General features: G+C 41.9%; 2 protein-coding genes across 2 annotated transcripts in view; one reads left to right on the top strand and one right to left on the bottom strand.

The window, feature by feature from the left end:
- Window positions 1–1884: 1884 nt before the first annotated feature.
- On the bottom strand, window positions 1885–16871 carry dmtf1 (cyclin D binding myb-like transcription factor 1). The gene is made up of 17 exons (XM_083935003.1): window positions 16789–16871; window positions 13004–13119; window positions 12274–12369; window positions 12103–12188; window positions 9437–9548; window positions 9254–9330; window positions 8997–9154; window positions 8860–8892; window positions 7007–7116; window positions 6684–6912; window positions 5636–5787; window positions 5355–5549; window positions 5170–5246; window positions 3023–3211; window positions 2606–2815; window positions 2316–2421; window positions 1885–2115 (listed from the first exon to the last, which is right to left on the bottom strand). Exons 2-17 carry the CDS (start codon window positions 13110–13112, stop codon window positions 2081–2083), a joined length of 1974 nt encoding a protein of 657 aa, XP_083791129.1. The 5' UTR covers window positions 13113–13119; window positions 16789–16871; the 3' UTR covers window positions 1885–2080.
- A 2062-nt stretch (window positions 16872–18933) lies between these two features.
- Window positions 18934–21580, top strand: part of cwf19l1 (CWF19 like cell cycle control factor 1) — a 7939-nt gene continuing 5292 nt past the window's right edge. Inside the window, exons 1-5 of the mRNA XM_083935578.1 lie at window positions 18934–19005; window positions 20104–20188; window positions 20266–20350; window positions 20427–20528; window positions 21073–21287. Of these exons, the coding sequence (XP_083791704.1) occupies window positions 18983–19005; window positions 20104–20188; window positions 20266–20350; window positions 20427–20528; window positions 21073–21287 (510 nt within the window). The 5' untranslated portion in view covers window positions 18934–18982. The remainder of the gene's footprint in view (window positions 19006–20103; window positions 20189–20265; window positions 20351–20426; window positions 20529–21072; window positions 21288–21580) is intronic.

Here is a 21580-nt window from a genome sequence, read left to right as displayed (position 1 = left end):
AATTAGCCAAAAATATAAACAAATACACACTAAAACATCAGGTATGGAAGCACATTAGTGCCAATGTGATGGGAAAAATGTAATTTATCATGTCAAAATAATGACAAACTTCCTCCTTTCTGATTATTCTGAGATGTTTTATTAGAAATATTAATTATTTAATTACTAATTAGCCTAAATGTCGGCAAATAAAGGCTAAAACTTAATGAGGAGGTCTGTACCAACAAATCTTACGGGACATTTAAAGAAGTGGGTTCATTTTCTGTGTCTTTGTGGTTGTTTTGTGTCTCTTTGTGGTCGTTTTGTGTCTCTTTGTGGTCATTTTCTGTCTCTTTGTGGTCATTTTCTGTCTCTTTGTGGTCGTTTTTTGTCTCTTTGTGGTTGTTTTGTCTCTTTGTGGCTGTTTTGTGTCACTTTGTTGTTGTTTTCTGTCTCTTTGTGGTCGTTTTGTGTCTCTTTGTGGTCGTTTTGTGTCTCTTTGTGGTCATTTTCTGTCTCTTTGTGGTCGTTTTTTGTCTCTTTGTGGTTGTTTTGTCTCTTTGTGGTTGTTTTGTCTCTTTGTGGCTGTTTTGTGTCACTTTGTTGTTGTTTTGTGTCTCTTTGTGGTCGTTTTGTGTCTCTTTGTGGTCGTTTTGTGTCTCTTTGTGGTTGTTTTGTCTCTTTGTAGTTGTTTTGTGTCTCTTTGTGGTTGTTTTGTGTCTCTTTGTGGTTGCTTTGTGTCTCTTTGTGGTTGTTTTGTGTCTCTTCGTGGTGGTTTTATGTCGCTTTGTGGTCGTTTTCTGTCTCTTTGTGGTCGTTTTGTCTCTTTGTGGTCGTTTTGTGTCTCTTTGTGGTCGTTTTGTGTCTCTTTGTGGTCGTTTTGTGTCTCTTTGTGGACATTTATGGGTTTATTGTAAACACACACTACTAAGAGTTAATTCGGCATACTTTTAATTATGCTAATTAGCCAAAAATATAAACAAATACACACTAAAACATCAGGTATGGAAGCACATTAGTGCCAATGTGATGGGAAAAATGTAATTTATCATGTCAAAATAATGACAAACTTCCTCCTTTCTGATTATTCTGAGATTATTTTATATTTCTTATTGGAAATATGAATTAGTTAATTACTAATTAGCCTAAATGTCGGCTAATAAAGGCTAAAACTTAACGAGGAAGTCTGTACCAACAAATCTTATGGGACATTTAAATAAGTGGGGTTCGTTTTGTGTCTCTTTGTGGTTGTTTTGTGTCTCTTTGTGGTCGTTTTGTGTCTCTTTGTAGTTGTTTTGTGTCTCTTTGTGGTCGTTTTGTGTCTCTTTGTAGTGGTTTTGTGTCTCTTTGTGGTTGTTTTCTGTCTCTTTGTAGTGGTTTTGTGTCTCTGTGTGAACATTTATGGGTTTATTGTAAACACACACTACTAATAGTTAATTCGGCATACTTTTAATTATGCTAATTATCCAAAAATATAAACAAATAGACTAAAACATAAAGTATGGAAGCATTTTGAAATATGAAGTGATTATTTTAAAAGTTTTAATTTAAATCACATTTACACTGAAATCACATTAAAATTTGCATATTTGTTTGTTTCTTTTAATCTTAGAGAATAAATGAGCCTCATTATCATTTAAATTAAAGTGCAAAACAAATTAAAACTATTTAATTTCTTATCATCAATAAGGGGAATCACTCCATTCTTGTCGTTTTTATTTTATTATTTACATATGAACATTAGTTTTTGTGTTTGTCACGTCCTTCAGTCTTTAGAGTCTCTTTGGCGCTGCAGGACGTCTGTCGGCGCGTTCACATTTCATCCAGGGGGTTCGGTCAGAAGCTCACTCACACACTCACACACACACACACACACACACACACACACACACACACACACACACACACACACACACACACACACACACACACACACACACACACACACACACACACACACACACAGACAGGCGTGTTTAGAACCGCACGTGTATTTTTAAACGTGTTCGCAGACGGGCGCCGTCTTTGCTGTTGTCATCGTGTGCAGCGGCTTCATGAAGACACAGGAAGCAGCGTCCTCCTGTCCGTCCGTCCGTCCGTCTCAGTCGGAGCCGTCCTGGTTCTCCAGGATCGGATCTGAGGACAAAAGGGAGGTCGTAAAACTTAGGTGTGTGTGTGTGTGTGTGTGTGTGTGTGTGTGTGTGTGTGTGTGTGTGTGTGTGTGTGTGTGTGTGTGTGTGTGTGTGTGTGTGTGTGTGTGTGTGTGTGTGTGTGTGTGTGTGTGTGTGTGTGTGTGTGTGTGTGTGTGTGTGTGTGTGTGTGTGTGTGTGAGAGACCTGTTAGTGTGCTGCTGATGTTGGGAGGAGACACAATCAGCACAGTGCTCCCAGATGTTATCCCAGAATGCACCACTGGACCCTCGACAGACGGTGAGCTCAGCTCCTGACACACACACACACACACACACACTTGACTCGTCATTTTATTTTTAATGCTCAGCTTCCATACTTATTTGACATTAATCTTATTTTTATTTATTATAATGCTTTTAATTTGAAAAGCTCTGTATTATTACATAGTTATAGAAAATAATAAATACTCAATATTAAAAAGAAGCAGGAAAAACCTCGTCAGTGAGGCCGTCTGTGATTGGCTCCTGAGTTTCCGTGGCAACGTTCTCGGACTCCTCTAGGAGACTGGTGGCGTCGAGGCGGTCGTCCTGGCCCCGCCCCTCCGTCTCCCCGACCAGCTGTGATTGGCTGAGAGGGTCTGAGGAGGCGGGGTCAGAGGTGACGGTCTGGATGATGACGCCTTCGCCGGAGCAGAGGCCGTCCGCCTGAAGACACACACACGCACACACACACACACACACACACACACGCGCAGAAACACACACGCGTGCACACACACACACGCACACACACATTTTCAACATGAACTATTTCTAACATTTTTTTATTTTTTAACATTTTGACTATTTTCAGCATTTTTAGGAGAGCGACGCGCGTTGATGACCTCATCAGCGGCGCCGTCTTTAACTGACCGACAGGCTGTGGAGGATGATGTGTTCGTGTGAGGAGGGGGAGGAGCCTGTCGTCAGGGTAACCGTGTTGTTATTGGCCAGGCTGAGCGGGAGGCCCTGACTGGTGGAGAGGCTGAGCGGCAGCCCCTGATTGGACGTCGTCTGGAGGAAGTAGGTCCCCGGGGTGCCGGTGGGCTGCAGGTGGAAGGACTGGAGACAAAAAAAACAGCATTTGTGTTGTGGTGAAACAGCGCCCCCACGGCCCATCAGCAGCCACTCAGGCAGCAGGTGGTACTGCTGTTTTGTTTCCTTTCCTTTTTTTGTTTCCTCTCCTCTCATTTTGTCTCCTTTCCTTGTTACCCCTTCTCGTTTCCTCTCCTCTGCTTGTTTCCTCTCCTCTCCTTGTTTCCTCTCCTCTGCTTGTTTCCTCTCCTCTCCTTGTTTCCTCTCCTGCTTGTTTCCTCTCCTCTCCTTGTTTCCTCTCCTGCTTGTTTCCTCTCCTCTCCTTGTTTCCTCTCCTGCTTGTTTCCTCTCCTCTCCTTGTTTCCTCTCCTCTGCTTGTTTCCTCTCCTCTCCTTGTTCCCTTTCCTTTTTTGTTTCCTCTCCTGGTTTCCTTTCCTCTCCTTGTTTCCTTTCCTCTCCTCTCTTTGTTCCCTCCCCTCCTTGTTCCCTCTCCTCTCCTTGTTCCCTCTCCTCTCCTTGTTTCCTCTCCTCTCCTTGTTCCCTCTCCTCTCCTTGTTTCCTCTCCTTGTTCCCTCTCCTCTCCTTGTTTCCTCTCCTCTCCTCGTTTCCTCTCCTCTCCTTGTTTCCTCTCCTCTCCTTGTTTCCTCTCCTCTCCTCTCCTTGTTTCCTCTCCCCTCCTTGCTTCCTCTCTCTTCTCCTTGTTTCCTTTCCTCTCCTTGTTTCCTTTCCTCTCCTTGTTCCCTCTCCTCTCCTAGTTTCCTTTCCTTTCCTCTCCTTGTTCCCTCTCCTCTCCTAGTTTCCTTTCCTCTCCTCTCCTTGTTTCCTCTCCTCTCCTTGTTTCCTCTCCTCTCCTCTCCTTGCTTCCTCTCTCCTCCTCTTTGTTTCCTCTCCTTGTTCCCTCTCCCCACCTTGTTTCCTCTCTCCTCTCCTTGTCTCCTTTCCTCTCCTCGTTTCCTTTCCTAGTTTCCTCTCCTCTCCTTGTTTCCTCTCCTCTCCTTGTTTCCTCTCTCCTCTCCTCGTTTCCTCTCCTTGTTTCCTCTCCTCTCCTTGTTTCCTCTCCCCTCCTTGCTTCCTCTCTCCTCCTCTCCTTGTTTCCTCTCCTCTCCTTGTTTCCTCTCCTGCTTGTTTCCTCTCCTCTCCTTGTTTCCTCTCCTCTGCTTGTTTCCTCTCCTCTCCTTGTTTCCTCTCCTCTGCTTGTTTCCTCTCCTCTCCTTGTTCCCTTTCCTTTTTTGTTTCCTCTCCTGGTTTCCTTTCCTCTCCTTGTTTCCTTTCCTCTCCTCTCTTTGTTCCCTCCCCTCCTTGTTCCCTCTCCTCTCCTTGTTCCCTCTCCTCTCCTTGTTTCCTCTCCTCTCCTTGTTCCCTCTCCTCTCCTTGTTTCCTCTCCTTGTTCCCTCTCCTCTCCTTGTTTCCTCTCCTCTCCTCGTTTCCTCTCCTCTCCTTGTTTCCTCTCCTCTCCTTGTTTCCTCTCCTCTCCTCTCCTTGTTTCCTCTCCCCTCCTTGCTTCCTCTCTCTTCTCCTTGTTTCCTTTCCTCTCCTTGTTTCCTTTCCTCTCCTTGTTCCCTCTCCTCTCCTAGTTTCCTTTCCTTTCCTCTCCTTGTTCCCTCTCCTCTCCTAGTTTCCTTTCCTCTCCTCTCCTTGTTTCCTCTCCTCTCCTTGTTTCCTCTCCTCTCCTCTCCTTGCTTCCTCTCTCCTCCTCTCTTTGTTTCCTCTCCTTGTTCCCTCTCCCCACCTTGTTTCCTCTCTCCTCTCCTTGTCTCCTTTCCTCTCCTCGTTTCCTTTCCTAGTTTCCTCTCCTCTCCTTGTTTCCTCTCCTCTCCTTGTTTCCTCTCTCCTCTCCTCGTTTCCTCTCCTTGTTTCCTCTCCTCTCCTTGTTTCCTCTCCCCTCCTTGCTTCCTCTCTCCTCCTCTCCTTGTTTCCTCTCCTCTCCTTGTTTCCTCTCCTCTCCTCCTTCCCTCTCCTCCTCGTGGTAGACGGCGTGTTCTTACGGGCAGGATCTCGAAGGTCTGCAGGGCTCCTGCGTTCAGCGTGATGGTCTCAGCGTCGCCGGCTGCACCTGCAGAGTCTGGGGGTCACGGAGAAACACACGGGGTCAGTATTCGTGGTAATAAACGGACGTGTCATCAGCATAGAGCGCCGTTTCAACCGTTAACAATCTAATAACCGCTCTCACCCAGGTGTGTGATCTGCAGCGGGATCTGTACGGGAATCTGCAGCGCCGCCACGGAGCTGGGGGCCGGGCCGCCGCCAACGCCGCCGCTCTCCTCCAACCGGGTGAGTCGGATCTGGAGCGAAGACGGGGACGGGGATCCTGGTCCGGAGGCGGTCTGCGAGGACGCCATGAGCTCCTGGAGCCCCTTCAGCAGGACTGAAACAGGTCGGAGCGTCAACACGTGTCTGCGGTTTCTCGTAATAACGCAAATATGAGTGATTCAGCGGCGAGGGGGCGTGTACCGTCGAACGGGATCTCTTTGTGATTGGCCACTTGTCTCTTGATGCTCCACCACTTCGACCGCAGCCACTGAGGCGAGCGCACGCTGCTCCACCCGCCCGCCAGGTCCTCCCACTTGATTTCGTTCTCGTCCTCCACCTCCAGCTCCGATATCCTGAAACACGCCGCTTTAACTTTGACACGCCGTCGTGTGGCTTCATGCTGACACGCTCGTTTCCTGTTTCCTCTCCTATTACCTCTCGTTTCCTATTTCCTCTCCTCTCTTGTTTCCTCTCCTCTCCTCGTTTCCTCTTTCCTCTCCTGTTTCCTCCTCTCCTGTTTCCTCTCCTCTTGTTTCCTCGCCTCTCTTGCTTCCTCTCTTGTTTCCTCTCCTGTTTCCTGTTTCCTCCACTCCTGTTTCCTCTCCTTTTTCCTGTTTCCTCCTCTTGTTTCCTCTCCTCTTGTTTGTTTCCTCTCCTTTATCCTTTCCTGTCCTATTTCCTCTCCTTTTCCCTGCTTCCTCTCTTGTTTCCTCCTCTCTTGTTTCCTCTCCTGTTTCCTCCTCTCTTGTTTCCTCCTCTCTTGCTTCCTCTCTTGTTTCCTCACCTGTTTCCTCTCCTGTTTCCTCCTCTCTTGCTTCCTCTCTTGTTTCCTCCTCTCTTGTTTCCTCTCTTGTTTCCTCCTCTCTTGTTTCCTCTCCTGTTTCCTCCTCTCGTTTCCTCTCCTGCTTCCTCCTCTCTCGTTTCCTCTCCTGTTTCCTCCTCTCTCGTTTCCTCTCCTCTCTTGTTTCCTCTCCTGTTTCCTCCTCTCGTTTCCTCTCTTGTTTCCTCCTCTCTTGTTTCCTCCTCTCCTGTTTCCTCCTCTCCCGTTTCCTCTCCTGTTTCCTCTCTTGTTTCCTCCTCTCTTGTTTCCTCTCCTCTCTTGTTTCCTCCTCTCCTTTCCTCTCTTGTTTCCTCACCTGTTTTCCTCCTCCCTCCACACACACACACACACACACACACACACACACACACACACACACACACACACACACACACACACACACACACACACACACACACACACACACACCTGCGTATGAGGTTGAGGTCGTCCTCCTTCATCCACTCCGTTCCTCCGCTGTGTTTCCAGTTCAGATAATTCAACCACTTCGACCGACACTGTTTCTCCGAGCGCGTGCGAACCTGATCGGCCACCGTCGCCCAGGAAACGCCCGCCGTGACCGCCGACCCCGGCGACACACCCGCCATCTCGTACACGACCTCGGCGAGCCGTCGCTCCTCGTCCTCGCTCCATTTACCTGTTTTTAACAAAACGCAGCAACAACGTTAAGACGTGGAAATTAAGTCGTAAATAAAAGTGACAGACAAACCCAGTTGGCGTGGAACCCGCACCGGTGTTACACGTGTCCTTCATCAGTCGGCAGCGGTCTTTCACAGAAGAGGCGCTGCGCCCCAGGGCCGCTCCGATGGTCGCCCAGTCGTTCCCGTGTTTCTCCTTCAACCTGAACACGCCAGAAAACACCAAAAAAACAAAGTTAACTGCAATTTTAACGTCCAAAGTCGCCGCGGATACACATTACTAAAGCTCTATCTTGATTGACAGGTGGCCGTGAAGCCCCGCCCCTAAAGCGCCCCCTGCTTTCTGGTCTGTTTGACTCTAAATGAGACGATCATTGACTAAATAAACATCATGCTGTAAACAATGATTCACCACGACGTCACAACATTGTTTGTTCTGCCAAAAGGCGGAACAGCATTGATGGGCTTTTATTGTGAAGGACTGGATGTTTTGACAGCATTGATGGGCTTTTATTGTGAAGGACTGGATGTTTTGACAGCATTGATGGGCTTTTATTGTGAAGGACTGAAGTTTGGTCCTGGATGTTTTGACAGCATTGATGGGCTTTTATTGTGAAGGACTGGATGTTTTGACAGCATTGATGGACTTTTATTGTGAAGGACTGAAGTATGGTCCTGGATGTTTGACCAGCATTGATGGGCTTTTATTGTGAAGGACTGAAGTTTGGTCCTGGATGTTTTGACAGCATTGATGGGCTTTTATTGTGAAGGACTGAAGTTTGGTCCTGGATGTTTTGACAGCATTGATGGGCTTTTATTGTGAAGGACTGAAGTTCGGTCCTGGATGTTTGGACAGCATTGATGGGCTTTTATTGTGAAGGACTGAAGTTTGGTCCTGGATGTTTGGACAGCATTGATGGGCTTTTATTGTGAAGGACTGGATGTTTTGACAGCATTGATGGACTTTTATTGTGAAGGACTGAAGTTTGGTCCTGGATGTTTGGACAGCATTGATGGGCTTTTATTGTGAAGGACTGAAGTTTGGTCCTGGATGTTTGGACAGCATTGATGGGCTTTTATTGTGAAGGACTGGATGTTTTGACAGCATTGATGGACTTTTATTGTGAAGGACTGAAGTTTGGTCCTGGATGTTTTGACAGCATTGATGGGCTTTTATTGTGAAGGACTGGATGTTTTGACAGCATTGATGGACTTTTATTGTGAAGGACTGAAGTATGTTCCTGGATGTTTTGACAGCATTGATGGGCTTTTATTGTGAAGGACTGGATGTTTTGACAGCATTGATGGACTTTTATTGTGAAGGACTGAAGTTTGGTCCTGGATGTTTTGACAACATTGATGGGCTTTTATTGTGAAGGACTGGATGTTTTAACAGCATTGATGGACTTTTATTGTGAAGGACTGGATGTTTCGACAGCATTGATGGACTTTTATTGTGAAGGACTGGATGTTTTAACAGCATTGATGGACTTTTATTGTGAAGGACTGGATGTTTTGACAGCATTGATGGACTTTTATTGTGAAGGACTGGATGTTTTGACAGCATTGATGGACTTTTATTGTGAAGGACTGAATGTTTTGACAGCATTAATGGACTTTTATTGTGAAGGACTGGATGTTTTGACAGCATTGATGTACTTTTATTGTGAAGGACTGGATGTTTTGACGCCTACAGCATAGAAAACAATGATTATTGCACTTTGTAATCACGTTATTATTCTTTAAACGACTAAAAACAACAACAACCAACAGAAGTGTGACAAATTGAAGCTTCACGTTTAAAAAACCCCACATTAAAGTGTTTTTTAGGCATTTCCAGCTCACGCAGGAGACGTTTATTATGTTAAATTAAACTGGCGTAGCATCAAAGTGACAACAATAATAAAAAAACGCTCATGAGGTGAAGACGCGAAGGTTCTACTCACGCTTTTAGCTTCTCGATCTCGTCAGGCGTGTACCTTCAGGAGGAGAAATCAAACACGTTAACACTCAACGTGAGCGAACAGCAGATCTGTGAGGTGTGTGTGAGGCGTGTGTGAGGTGTGTGTCCTCGTGAACTCACTTCCCGACGTGGTTCCTGTTGTCGTACATGCGCAGAACTCGCCTGTAGACGGCGAACAGCGGCCGGTTCAACCCCAACGCCACGGAGCGGTAGAAGTCCTTCCTCTCCTCTTTGGACATCTCAAAAATAATCTCCGCGGGGTCCTCGATGCCTCGGCCCTGACACACACACACACACGTATATGTATACACACACACACACGCAGGCGCTCACATAAAGCACGTAGCGGTCAGGAATAACGGGGAAACGTGACGTACCTTCACGTAGCGGTCGATGTTGCTCATCAGGATGTCGATCTCCTCTTTGGACCACATGCCCTGTTTCCACTTGTGACCTGGAAAATGTAAATATTCGTCTTTACGCTTTAAGGAGAAATAACGTTACTCCGCGTGACCGAAGCATTATCTGCACGCAGTGAATGGTGACGGACGTTAGCTTACCTTTGTTAGCCAGCGTGTCTTTGTCTTCTTTGGTGGTGAACCAGGCCTGACTGACGGGGGACACGTCTGCCTTCTGATCGGGGGACAGGGAGTCCTCGTCCTCCTGCAGGATCTACACACACACACACACACACACACACACACACACAGATATATATTTATATTTGGACTGTAATGGCGTTTTTCACTGCACTTTTTTAGATTGCAGCTTTAAGTGGAGTCTCCCCCTGCTGGACATTAGAGAGAATGCAGCTTTAAGTGGAGTCTCCTCCTGCTGGACATTAGAGAGAATGCAGCTTTAAGTGGAGTCTCCTCCTGCTGGACATTAGAGAGAATGCAGCTTTAAGTGGAGTCTCCTCCTGCTGGACATTAGAGAAAATGCAGCTTTAAGTGGAGTCTCCTCCTGCTGGACATTAGAGAGAACGCAGCTTTAAGTGGAGTCTCCTCCTGCTGGACATTAGAGAGAACGCAGCTTTAAGTGGAGTCTCCTCCTGCTGGAAAATAGAGAGAATGCAGCTTTAAGTGGAGTCTCCTCCTGCTGGAAAATAGAGAGAATGCAGCTTTAAGTGGAGTCTCCTCCTGCTGGACATTAGAGAGAATGCAGCTTTAAGTGGAGTCTCCCCCTGCTGGACATTAGAGAGAATGCAGCTTTAAGTGGAGTCTCCTCCTGCTGGACATTAGAGAGAATGCAGCTTTAAGTGGAGTCTCCCCCTGCTGGACATTAGAGAGACTGCAGCTTTAAGTGGAGTCTCCTCCTGCTGGACATTAGAGAGAATGCAGCTTTAAGTGGAGTCTCCTCCTGCTGGACATTAGAGAGAATGCAGCTTTAAGTGGAGTCTCCTCCTGCTGGACATTAGAGAGAATGCAGCTTTAAGTGGAGTCTCCTCCTGCTGGACATTAGAGAGAATGCAGCTTTAAGTGGAGTCTCCTCCTGCTGGACATTAGAGAGAATGCAGCTTTAAGTGGAGTCTCCTCCTGCTGGACATTAGAGAGAACGCAGCTTTAAGTGGAGTCTCCCCCTGCTGGACATTAGAGAGAATGCAGCTTTAAGTGGAGTCTCCTCCTGCTGGACATTAGAGAGAATGCAGCTTTAAGTGGAGTCTCCTCCTGCTGGACATTAGAGAGAATGCAGCTTTAAGTGGAGTCTCCTCCTGCTGGACATTAGAGAGAATACAGCTTTAAGTGGAGTCTCCTCCTGCTGGACATTAGAGAGAATGCAGCTTTAAGTGGAGTCTCCTCCTGCTGGACATTAGAGAGAATGCAGCTTTAAGTGGAGTCTCCTCCTGCTGGACATTAGAGAGAATGCAGCTTTAAGTGGAGTCTCCTCCTGCTGGACATTAGAGAGAATGCAGCTTTAAGTGGAGTCTCCTCCTGCTGGACATTAGAGAGAATGCAGCTTTAAGTGGAGTCTCCTCCTGCTGGACATTAGAGAGAATGCAGCTTTAAGTGGAGTCTCCTCCTGCTGGACATTAGAGAGAATGCAGCTTTAAGTGGAGTCTCCTCCTGCTGGACATTAGAGAGAATGCAGCTTTAAGTGGAGTCTCCTCCTGCTGGACATTAGAGAGAACGCAGCTTTAAGTGGAGTCTCCCCCTGCTGGACATTAGAGAGAATGCAGCTTTAAGTGGAGTCTCCTCCTGCTGGACATTAGAGAGAATGCAGCTTTAAGTGGAGTCTCCTCCTGCTGGACATTAGAGAGAATGCAGCTTTAAGTGGAGTCTCCTCCTGCTGGACATTAGAGAGAATACAGCTTTAAGTGGAGTCTCCTCCTGCTGGACATTAGAGAGAATGCAGCTTTAAGTGGAGTCTCCTCCTGCTGGACATTAGAGAGAATGCAGCTTTAAGTGGAGTCTCCTCCTGCTGGACATTAGAGAGAATGCAGCTTTAAGTGGAGTCTCCTCCTGCTGGACATTAGAGAGAATGCAGCTTTAAGTGGAGTCTCCTCCTGCTGGACATTAGAGAGAATGCAGCTTTAAGTGGAGTCTCCTCCTGCTGGACATTAGAGAGAATGCAGCTTTAAGTGGAGTCTCCTCCTGCTGGACATTAGAGAGAATGCAGCTTTAAGTGGAGTCTCCTCCTGCTGGACATTAGAGAGAATGCAGCTTTAAGTGGAGTCTCCTCCTGCTGGACATTAGAGAGAATGCAGCTTTAAGTGGAGTCTCCTCCTGCTGGACATTAGAGAGAATGCAGCTTTAAGCTTTTATTATGTGCTGCTTCATAATAAAAGCTTTTAAATAAGGACACAGGGCTTTTATTGTGAAGGTTTTGCAGGAAACTAAATGCTCACCGGCTTCTAAACAACAACAGTTGAGACGTAAGAACAAGAATGTCTGGAGTAAAATCCTGAATATTTGTGAATTTGTACATTTTATTGAACTAAAAATGAGGTTATTGTTTAACGCTGGTCACCACCCGACCTCCAGATTCACTCTCAGTGTTTTTTTACGTGTTAAAATAAAAACTTTATGATGTTTAAAAATGCAAAAAACAGCGAAAACAAACTGTGAAGAACCACAGAAGAGCTTCGTGCTGCAGCTCAAAGGAAAACCTGGGTTAAAAAGCAGCAGCAGTGCAAATAAAAGGTCAATAAAAGGTCAATAAACGGGATTTAAAAGTGATTTAAAAGTGATTTAAAAGCTCAAACAATGAGGAATCAAATCTGAGAGACCTGAATCTGAGCGACGCTGTCCCCGGAGAGGTCCCCGTCCGCCGTGGCCGTCATCGTCACCTCGAAGCCTTCGTCGTTCTCTGACACTGAGGAGACGGAAAAGACAGATTTATGATTATGAAGAAACAGGATTTGAACATTAAGGATGAAAGCGTGCGCGCTCTCACTCACGCGGTAACGTGACCACGGAGTAGCGCGGCGAGTCCGGGTCGTCACGTCCGTCCGTCGAGAGGCGGAGCTTCTTCTGAAGAGGCTCCGAGTCGTCGTCTGCACACGGGGAAAAAACTGTTTAATTTAAACAATTATAATTATGATTAATAAAGAAAAACATGTCTTTTTAACTGTGGTTAAAAAATACAACTGTGCCTGCGTGCGTGTGTGTGTGCCTGCTACGTGACTGTGTGCGTGCGTGTGTGTGTGCATGCGTGGTGTGTGCCTGCGTGCGTGTCTGCTACATGCGTGTGTGCCTGTGTGCATGTGTGTGCCTGCGTGCATGTGTGTGCCTGCGTGCGTGTGTGCCTGCTACATGCGTGTGTGCATGCGTGGTGCGTGTGCCTGTGTGCGTGTGCCTGCTACATGCGATCGTGCGTGTGTGTGTGCCTGCTACATGCGTGTGTGCATGCGTGGTGCGTGTGCCTGCATGCGTGTGTGCCTGCTACATGCGTGTGTGCATGCGTGGTGCGTGTGCCTGCGTGCGTGTGTGCCTGCTACATGCGATCGTGCATTTGTGTGTGCCTGCGTGCATGTGTGTGCCTGCGTGCATTTGTGTGTGCCTGCGTGCTATGTGTGCCTGCTACATGCGTGCGTGTGTGTGTGTGTGTGCGTGCCTGTGTGTGTGTGTGTGTGTGCGTGCCTGTGTGCGTGCCTGTGTGCGTGCCTGCGTGCGTGCGTGCGTACCCACCGTTGGCGGCACAGTGCAGGATGATGCTTCCATCAGTGTCCTGAGTCAGAGTCACAGACTTGACGTTCTCTAACGCCGCGGCGTCGTCGTCCTCTGCTGCTGAACTCATCGTGCACCTGAAACAAAAACACACACGACTGCTGTTTAATGAGAAATCACCACAAACAACAGGAAGAGACGCTCGTTCAGCTCCAGGTTCAACGCTGACGCAGAGGAAGAGGAAGCAGAACGGCAGAAGGTAAAGTTAGTTTGGAGTTTATTTATACAGTTATTTATGTATCCATTCATTTATAAATGTAATCATGCATTTATTTATGTTATTTATGCATTTATTTATATTATTTATGCATTTATTTATATTATTTATGCATTTATTTATATTATTTATGCATTTATTTATATTATTTATGCATTTATTTATATTATTTATGCATTTATTAATATTATTTATGCATTTATTAATATAATTTATGCATTTATTAATATTATTTATGCATTTATTTATATTATTTATGCATTTATTAATTTATAAATGTAATTATGCATTAATAAAATGCATAATTAATGTATAAAATGCATTATTTATTTTTTATTATCAATATATAAATATAAATGCATTAATTGAATCATGTACTTACTTGTTTTATTCATGCACTTATTTATTTATACAATTATTTATGAATTAATTCATTTAATTCTGCATTTATTTATATTATGTATTCATTTAAACAAATATTCATAAATAAATATTAAAAATAAATAAATATTCATGTGCATTTTTACTTGTTTTCATGGAGACTTAAGTCTTTATAGTCATTATAAAATATGGTTTTAATCCGACACCAACCTGATTTATTTATACAATTTTCATGCATCTGTTTATTAATTCATTTAATTTTGCATGGCTACGTTTATTTATGTTTGATTTATTTGCACAATGATTTATGCATTTATTTATTAATTCATTTATTTATGCATTTATTTATATTATTTATGCATTTATTAATATAATTTATGCATTTATTTATATTATTTATGCATTTATTTATATTATTGATGCATTTATTTATATTATTGATGCATTTATTTATATTATTGATGCATTTATTTATATTATTGATTTCAGTGTTTGTGCTGAACTGAAATGTTTTGTCTTTAAAATCAAATTAAAGACCAAAAGACTTGGATTCAAACCAAACGTCCTTCACAAAAACACCGACCAACATAAATAACAGTCACATCAGTAAAGCTGTAACTGCTCGCTGCAGACTAACGTTGTTTTCCAGCTGATTTGACATAATTAATATAAATGTGTTGTGCAGAATCTGTGTTTTCATAGATGATTATTTGATTGTGCACGTGTGCATAATAAACTTATTAATAAACTGCACCTTAAACACAATTGTGCATTAGTTAGTTTCACTAACTTGTGACAGAAACGACCAAAAACAGTCAAATAAATGAGATTTATTCCGTTTTAAAGCATTTTTGTGCAGTAAGTTCTGTGTGCTTTAATTTAATAAACACATATTTAACAAGATTATATGTTAGTAAGAGTAATTTGGTAAATATAGTAAAACATGTTTGTTTGTTCTTGTGCAAAGTGCTGAGAGAAACAACTGAATGTGTTTGTGTGTAGAATAAATTAGATAATGACTTTTATAAAAACAGCTTTAAGTGATTAAACCTGTTAAAGAGGAGGTGAAGAAGAGAAATTAGAGACACGGGCCTGCTCACACTATCCTTTTGGCCGCGGCCAAAACCGGTTTTTCAGCTAAAGTCTAGTACCTTTAAGTAGTGTGCGCGCACCCGCTCCACGCTCAACTGGGGCCAGCTGGCCCTCCACGGCCCGCTTGAAATAGGTGGGCTTTAGCGGAGCCGTTTGAACATGTACGAGCACGAGCGTGCGCACGTGTACGCGCACGAGCACGATGCCTACGGCGGTTCTGACGTCATTTATGTGCGCATGTTCGGACATAGAAAATAGAAGGACGGACCATGCGCCGACATTTACAACAACAACAATGGCGACTATAGGCGCTTAGAGGAGGAGCGCAGCAGGCTGGACATAGAAACACTTAACGCCTATATCACCACTCAGCCCCTGAAAGACCGCGCGCATTTTATAAACAAAGCGACGCATCGCGATGACGTCTATCAATGCGTGTGACGTGTTACGACGTGACACGTCACACGCATACGTGATGACGTGATGACGTACGGACAAGCAAAAAGCATGGGCCGGGGCCGAGGCCGGGGCAGTGTGAGCACAAACGGGGCTGGGGCGCGGGGGGGAGAGGGAGGGGGGACAAGTACCCTAAAGTCCGGGTCTCGGCCCGGGAGGATAGTGTGAGCAGGCCCGTGTCTCTAATTTCTCTTCTTCACCTCCTCTTTAACCCTAACCCTAACCCTCTTAAAGGACCAAATATATTATTATCTACAGATTATTCTATAATGCATTAAAAAGGAATAAAAAACAATACACTCTGACTTGGATTCAAACCAAACCTCCTTCACAAAAACACCAATTTAAAGCAAAATTACACAAAACAACAATAATTCATGAATAAATAAATAAATGTAGTTGAACACAAATGTAGAAATAAATATAAAGCATGCATTTATACATTTTTATTTATGTATTTATTATTAATTTATAAATGAGAATATTCATTAATTCAATCATGCATTTACTTGTTTTATTCATGCACTTATTTATTTATATAATTATTTATTTATATATATTATTTATGCATTTATTAATTTATAAATCTAATTATGCATTAATATAATGCATAATTAATATAATAATTATTTATTATTAATTTATAAATATAAATGCATTAATTTAATCATGTATTTACTTGTTTTATTCATGCACTTATTTATTTATACCATAGTTTATTATTTATTTATATTATTTATGCATTTATTAATTTATAAATCTAATTATGCATTAATATATACATTAATTATTTATTTATTATTAATTTATAAATGAGAATATGCATTAATTTAATCATGTATTTACTTGTTTTATTCATGCACTTGTTTATTTATACACATTTATTTATATTATTTATGCATTTATTAATTTATAAATCTAATTATGCATTAATATAATGCATAATTAATATAATAATTATTTATTTATGTATTATTAATTTATAAATATAAATGCATTCATTCAATCATGTATTTACTTGTTTTATTTATGCACTTATTTATTTATTGTTTATTTATATTATTTATGCATTTATTAATTTTAACAAATATTCATGCATTTTTATTTCTTTATGGAAACTTGAGTCATTAAAAATACGGTTTTAATCCGACACCAGCCTGATGTTGAGTTTATACATAAATAACATTAATATTAAAGTAAATAAATGTATTTGAGCTGTAACTGCTCTCTGCAGACTTCCGTTGTTTTCCGGTGGTTTTGACGTAATTAACATAAATGTGTTGTGTTTGGTGTTAAAGTGTTTATGCCGAATTAAACACCGGGTCCCCTTTAAAGGATCCACCTTCAGTTCAACATCAGAAGTGCGCGTGATTCCCGGTAAACACCAAAACAAAGTAGAATCGGTGTTTTTCTGAATGGAGTCTGGCGCGAGCTCCCCGCGCACAACAATCTCCAGCGCCATGTTCGCGGACACGGTGAAGCTTATGGCGTCGGTGCGGGTTTCGCGGTGTTTCCGGTGTTTTAACCCCGGTTTTCTCCCGGTTGGCGCTTCCTCCGCGCCGCCACCGGCACCGGCCACCAAACAGAAAGTGATTTTTACCTTTGATTCGGTTGCTTACTTCCTGTTTTCGGTCCGGGGACTCCGGGTGACCAGGATGCAGCGAAGTGCCAGGATGCAGCCGCCGAGCAGGGCCGCCGCGGGTTGCCAGGTCCGGAAATAACCCGCAAAATCATCTGTGTGTGTGTGTGTGTGTGTGTGTGTGTGTGTGTGTGTGTGTGTGTGTGTGTGTGTGTGTGTGTGTGTGTGTGTGTGTGTGTGTGTGTGTGTGTGTGTGTGTGTGTGTGTGTGTGTGTGTGTGTGTGTGTGTGTGTGTGTGTGTGTGTTTTTAGACATGTTTATACAGTTATTTGAATTTAAATAATGTACATAAACACATTTTTTTAATAAATCCTACTTTTTACTTTCAGAAGTGTATTTTATTTATTTATTTATTTATTTATCAGAAGATGAATTAAGTCTCAATAAATAAATGTGTACATTTATAATGTGGACTAAAAAATATATATATGTACATTTTATTCAGAATGTAATAAAATATATTTCAAATTAATATTAATTAAAAACTAACCTAAATTAAAATTAAATAAACCTGATTTTTGAAAATTTGAGGAAAAACTCGTTTTTAACTGTTTGTTTATTACATATAAATGTGTACGTTAAATAAATGTGTGTGTGTGTGTTTTTAAATGTTAATAAATAAATAAAAACATATAAACTGCACGTGTTTAGACATGTTGATACATTTATGCTGCATTTATACAGTTATTTAAATTTAAATAATAAATATAAACAGACAATTATTTAATAAATCATACTTTTTACTTTTAGAAGTGTATTTTATTTATTTATCAGAACATGAATTAAGTCTGAATAAATAAATGCTTAAATATATATATGTACATTTTATTCAGAACATGTAATAAAATATATTTCTAAACATTAAATAAAAATAAACATCAATTAAATAAACCTGGTTTTTGAAAATTTAAGGAAAAACATCTCATCTCATTTTCAGCCTCTGATCCGGGGTCGGGTCTCGGGCGCAGCAGCTTTAGCAGGGGACCCCAAACTCCCCTTTCCCGGGCCACATTAACCAGCTCTAACTGGGGGATCCTGAGGCGTTCCCAGGCCAGTGTGGAGATCTAATCTCTCCACCTGGTCCTGGGTCTTCCCCGAGGCCTCCTCCCAGCTGGACGTGCCTGGAACACCTCCCTAGGGAGGCGCCCAGGGTTCATCCTCACCAGATGATCCTGAACCACCTCAACTGGCTCCTTTCAACGCAAAGGAGCAGCGGCTCTACTCCGAGTTCCTCACGGATGCTGAACTTCTCCCCCTCTCTCTAAGGGAGACTCCAGACCCCCTCCTGAGGAAACACATTTCACACGCTTGGACCTGGACCTGGTTCTTTCGGAAAAACATATTTTTAAAAACGTCTTTTTAACAGTGGGGTTAATTATATATACATATGTATACATTAAACAATGTAGATAAAATACTAAATAATATAAAAATGATATAATATATATACAAATAAATAAATCAGACCAAAATAAAAATATATTATATATAAATATGTATACGCAATATATGTATTGTTATATACATATATATATATATCATATGATATGATCGATGCATTAGTACTATATATAAACATTCTATTCATTTATTTTTTATTATACTTATACAATATATATATATACACACATACGATACGATATGTACGATATATACATATATTATACTTTATGTAATAATATACAATTTAGTAGAAAATATAAGAAACATGTTTTAATGAATGTTAAATTAATTTTTTGACCTTTACTCCAGAACATGAAGAAGACTTGTGATGTGGTTGAAAGCTCTGTGAAAAACAAAAAAGACAGTAAGTGGGTTTTGCGATTTTACCTTTAAAGTGTGTAATTATCTGCAAACCTGGCAACCCCAGCGCTCCGCCCTGAAACGTGTCCGGGTAAAAACAAACAAACATGATTTTTTAAAATATAATTAATGTGAATAAATCATTAAAATCCACGCTGACTCAAAATAAATGTGATGATTTAAAACATAAATTAATCTGCAGCTGAAGTTTAGAAGTTAATAAAAAGTGTTTCTTTAAAAAGGGAGAAAGGTTCCGCGGTTGTTTCCCATCGGACCGTTTTCAGCGACGCACCGAAGCTTCAGGCACAAACATCAGTTTCACACATTTGAACTTTTACAGCAGGAGGGAAACATGACGGAGGCGCCGGTGAGAGTGTGAGTCTCACTTTAGCAACACTTCATAATGATTATATACATATTTATATTTATTAATATTAATATTTATTATAATTAAAGCGTAAATATTTCATGTTTTTCTTGTTTTTGTCGAAATAAACGCGACGAGACTCGTTCAACATGCAGCTGATTTGAGTTTGCGTCATTTAAAAGCGTCAAAACACCAGATTTAATATTATTATTTATATTATTAAGGAATAAACACATAACACTTTATCAACACTTCATAATGATTATATACACATTTATATATTTTAATATTAATATTTATTATAATTAAAGCGTAAATTTTTCATGTTTTTGATGTTTTTGTTGCCTCGTTCAACATGCAGCTGATTTACGTTTGCGTCATTTAAAAGCGACATAACACCAGATTTAATATATATTTATATGTTTATGTTATTATTTATGTTATTAAGGAATAAACATTAAGAACCATGTGACCGGATAATCCGACATTTATGGATTAAACATGACTAATCAATCACTACATCAATACATAAATAAATAAACGTTTAAATAAAAAATAAATAAATAAATAAACGTTTAATTCACTACATGAATGTATAAATACATGAATAAATAATTAATTAAACGTTTAAATGAAACAGAAATAATTAAATAAACGTCTAAATAAATACAGAGATGCATGAATAAATGTAGGTTATTTATTTATTTGAAAATTATTTTAAGTATTTATTAATTCATTCATTTAATTATACGTTTATTGTTTTTGTACAATTTATGTATTTACTTATTTGTTCATTTAATTATGTATTTACTCATTTTGTTTATTCATTCATTATGCATTTATGTTTTTATTTATGTATTTATAAATTTATCCATGCATTTATTTATTTATACAATTTGTTTGCATCTATTTATTCCTTTATTTAATTCTTCATATGGGTGAAAGGCTCGTGTTGGTGCTGAACTGAAATATCAGGTTCACCAACGAACCAGAGTAGAGTTTGTTTCTTGTTTAGAGAAATAAATTAAACTGAAATGCTGCGTTTAAAGGAATAACAGGAGAAACAGTAAAGACAGACTGAAGTGCTGACGTGTGTGTGTTTGCAGGTTGGCGTGCGGAGACGTTGAAGGTCGATTGAACGCTCTGTTCAACCGAGTCCAGACGATCCAGAAGAAGGCGGGGCAGTTCGACGTGAGTCCGTGTCCAGTTTAGGTTTTTCAGGTTCCAGAGGAAACAGGAAGTGACTCTGGTGCTTTGTGTCTGTGCAGCTGCTTCTGTGTGTCGGGGAGTTCTTCGGGACGACGCCGGAGGCCGAGGCCGAGTGGCAGCAGTACAAGACCGGAGCCAAGAAAGGTACGGACACCTGGACGACACGCTGTTTTTAAAGGTTTCACTTTCTTTAACTACGCCGTCTTTTGTCCCTCCTCAGCTCCCATCCACACCTACATCCTCGGAGCAGCGAGTCAGGAGACGGTGAAGTGTTTCGGCGGCGCTGACGGCTGCGAGCTGGCCGACAACATCACGTACCTGGGTGAGACAGAGCGTTAGATGCAAAACCACCACAGAAAGATGCAAAATGATGTAAAAAAGATGCAAAACCACCACAAAAAGATGCAAAATGACTAAAAATAGATGCAAAACTACCACAAAAAGATGCAAAATGACTAAAAATAGATGCAAAACCAGCACAAAAAGATGCAAAACGACTAAAAATAGATGTAAAACCACCACAAAAAGATGCAAAATGACTAAAAATAGATGTAAAACCACCACAAAAAGATGCAAAATGACTAAAAATAGATGCAAAACCACCACAAAAAGATGCAAAAGGACTAAAAATAGATGCAAAACCACCACAAAAAGATGCAAAACGACTAAAAATAGATGTAAAACCTCCACAAAAAGATGCAAAATGACTAAAAACAGATGCAAAACCAGCACAAAAAGATGCAAAACGACTAAAAATAGATGCAAAACCACCTCCAGTCAGAGAGCCAGGATTTTCCTCAGATCTTTGTCTCCTTTCATCATTAAACGTGTGTGTGTGTGTGTGTGTGTGTGTGTGTGTATTGCAGGTCGGCGCGGCGTGTTCACCGGCGTGTCGGGGTTACAGATCGCCTACGTCAGCGGTCGGGAGGCCCTGCAGGAGCCGGCCCCGGCTCACTGCTTCTCCCCCAAAGATCTGTCGGCCCTCGTGGCCCCGCTGACCAGCAGCTCCAAGTTCAGAGGGGTCGACATCCTGCTGACGTCGCAGTGGCCCAGAGGAGTGTGGCACTACGGAAACAACCCGGTAACAAATCCTCTACAACCGTTTAACATCTGTGTGAGGGACGAGTTTCAAAGTCATCGTCCTGTAACTGAAACCAAACCCTTTAATATCGAAGCTGCTGTTACTCGCTTATGTCGACGTATAATAACGTTTAAATTGAGTTTAATCACTTCTCCTCTTCCATGGACGGAAAACTGAACAGACCTCAGGCACAGGGACCCGTGAAGACCCCTGGGAAACCACTAAATGACCACAAAGAGACGCTAAGGGCGCACTCACACTGTCCTTCTGGCCGGGGCCAAAACCGTTTTTTC

The sequence above is a fragment of the Echiichthys vipera genome (genome assembly GCF_963691815.1).
Source record: "Echiichthys vipera genome assembly, chromosome: 20".
NCBI classification, from domain to species: domain Eukaryota; kingdom Metazoa; phylum Chordata; class Actinopteri; order Perciformes; family Trachinidae; genus Echiichthys; species Echiichthys vipera.
The sequence above is the reverse complement of the archived record's forward strand: the minus strand, read 5'-3'. Positions and strand labels throughout refer to the sequence as shown.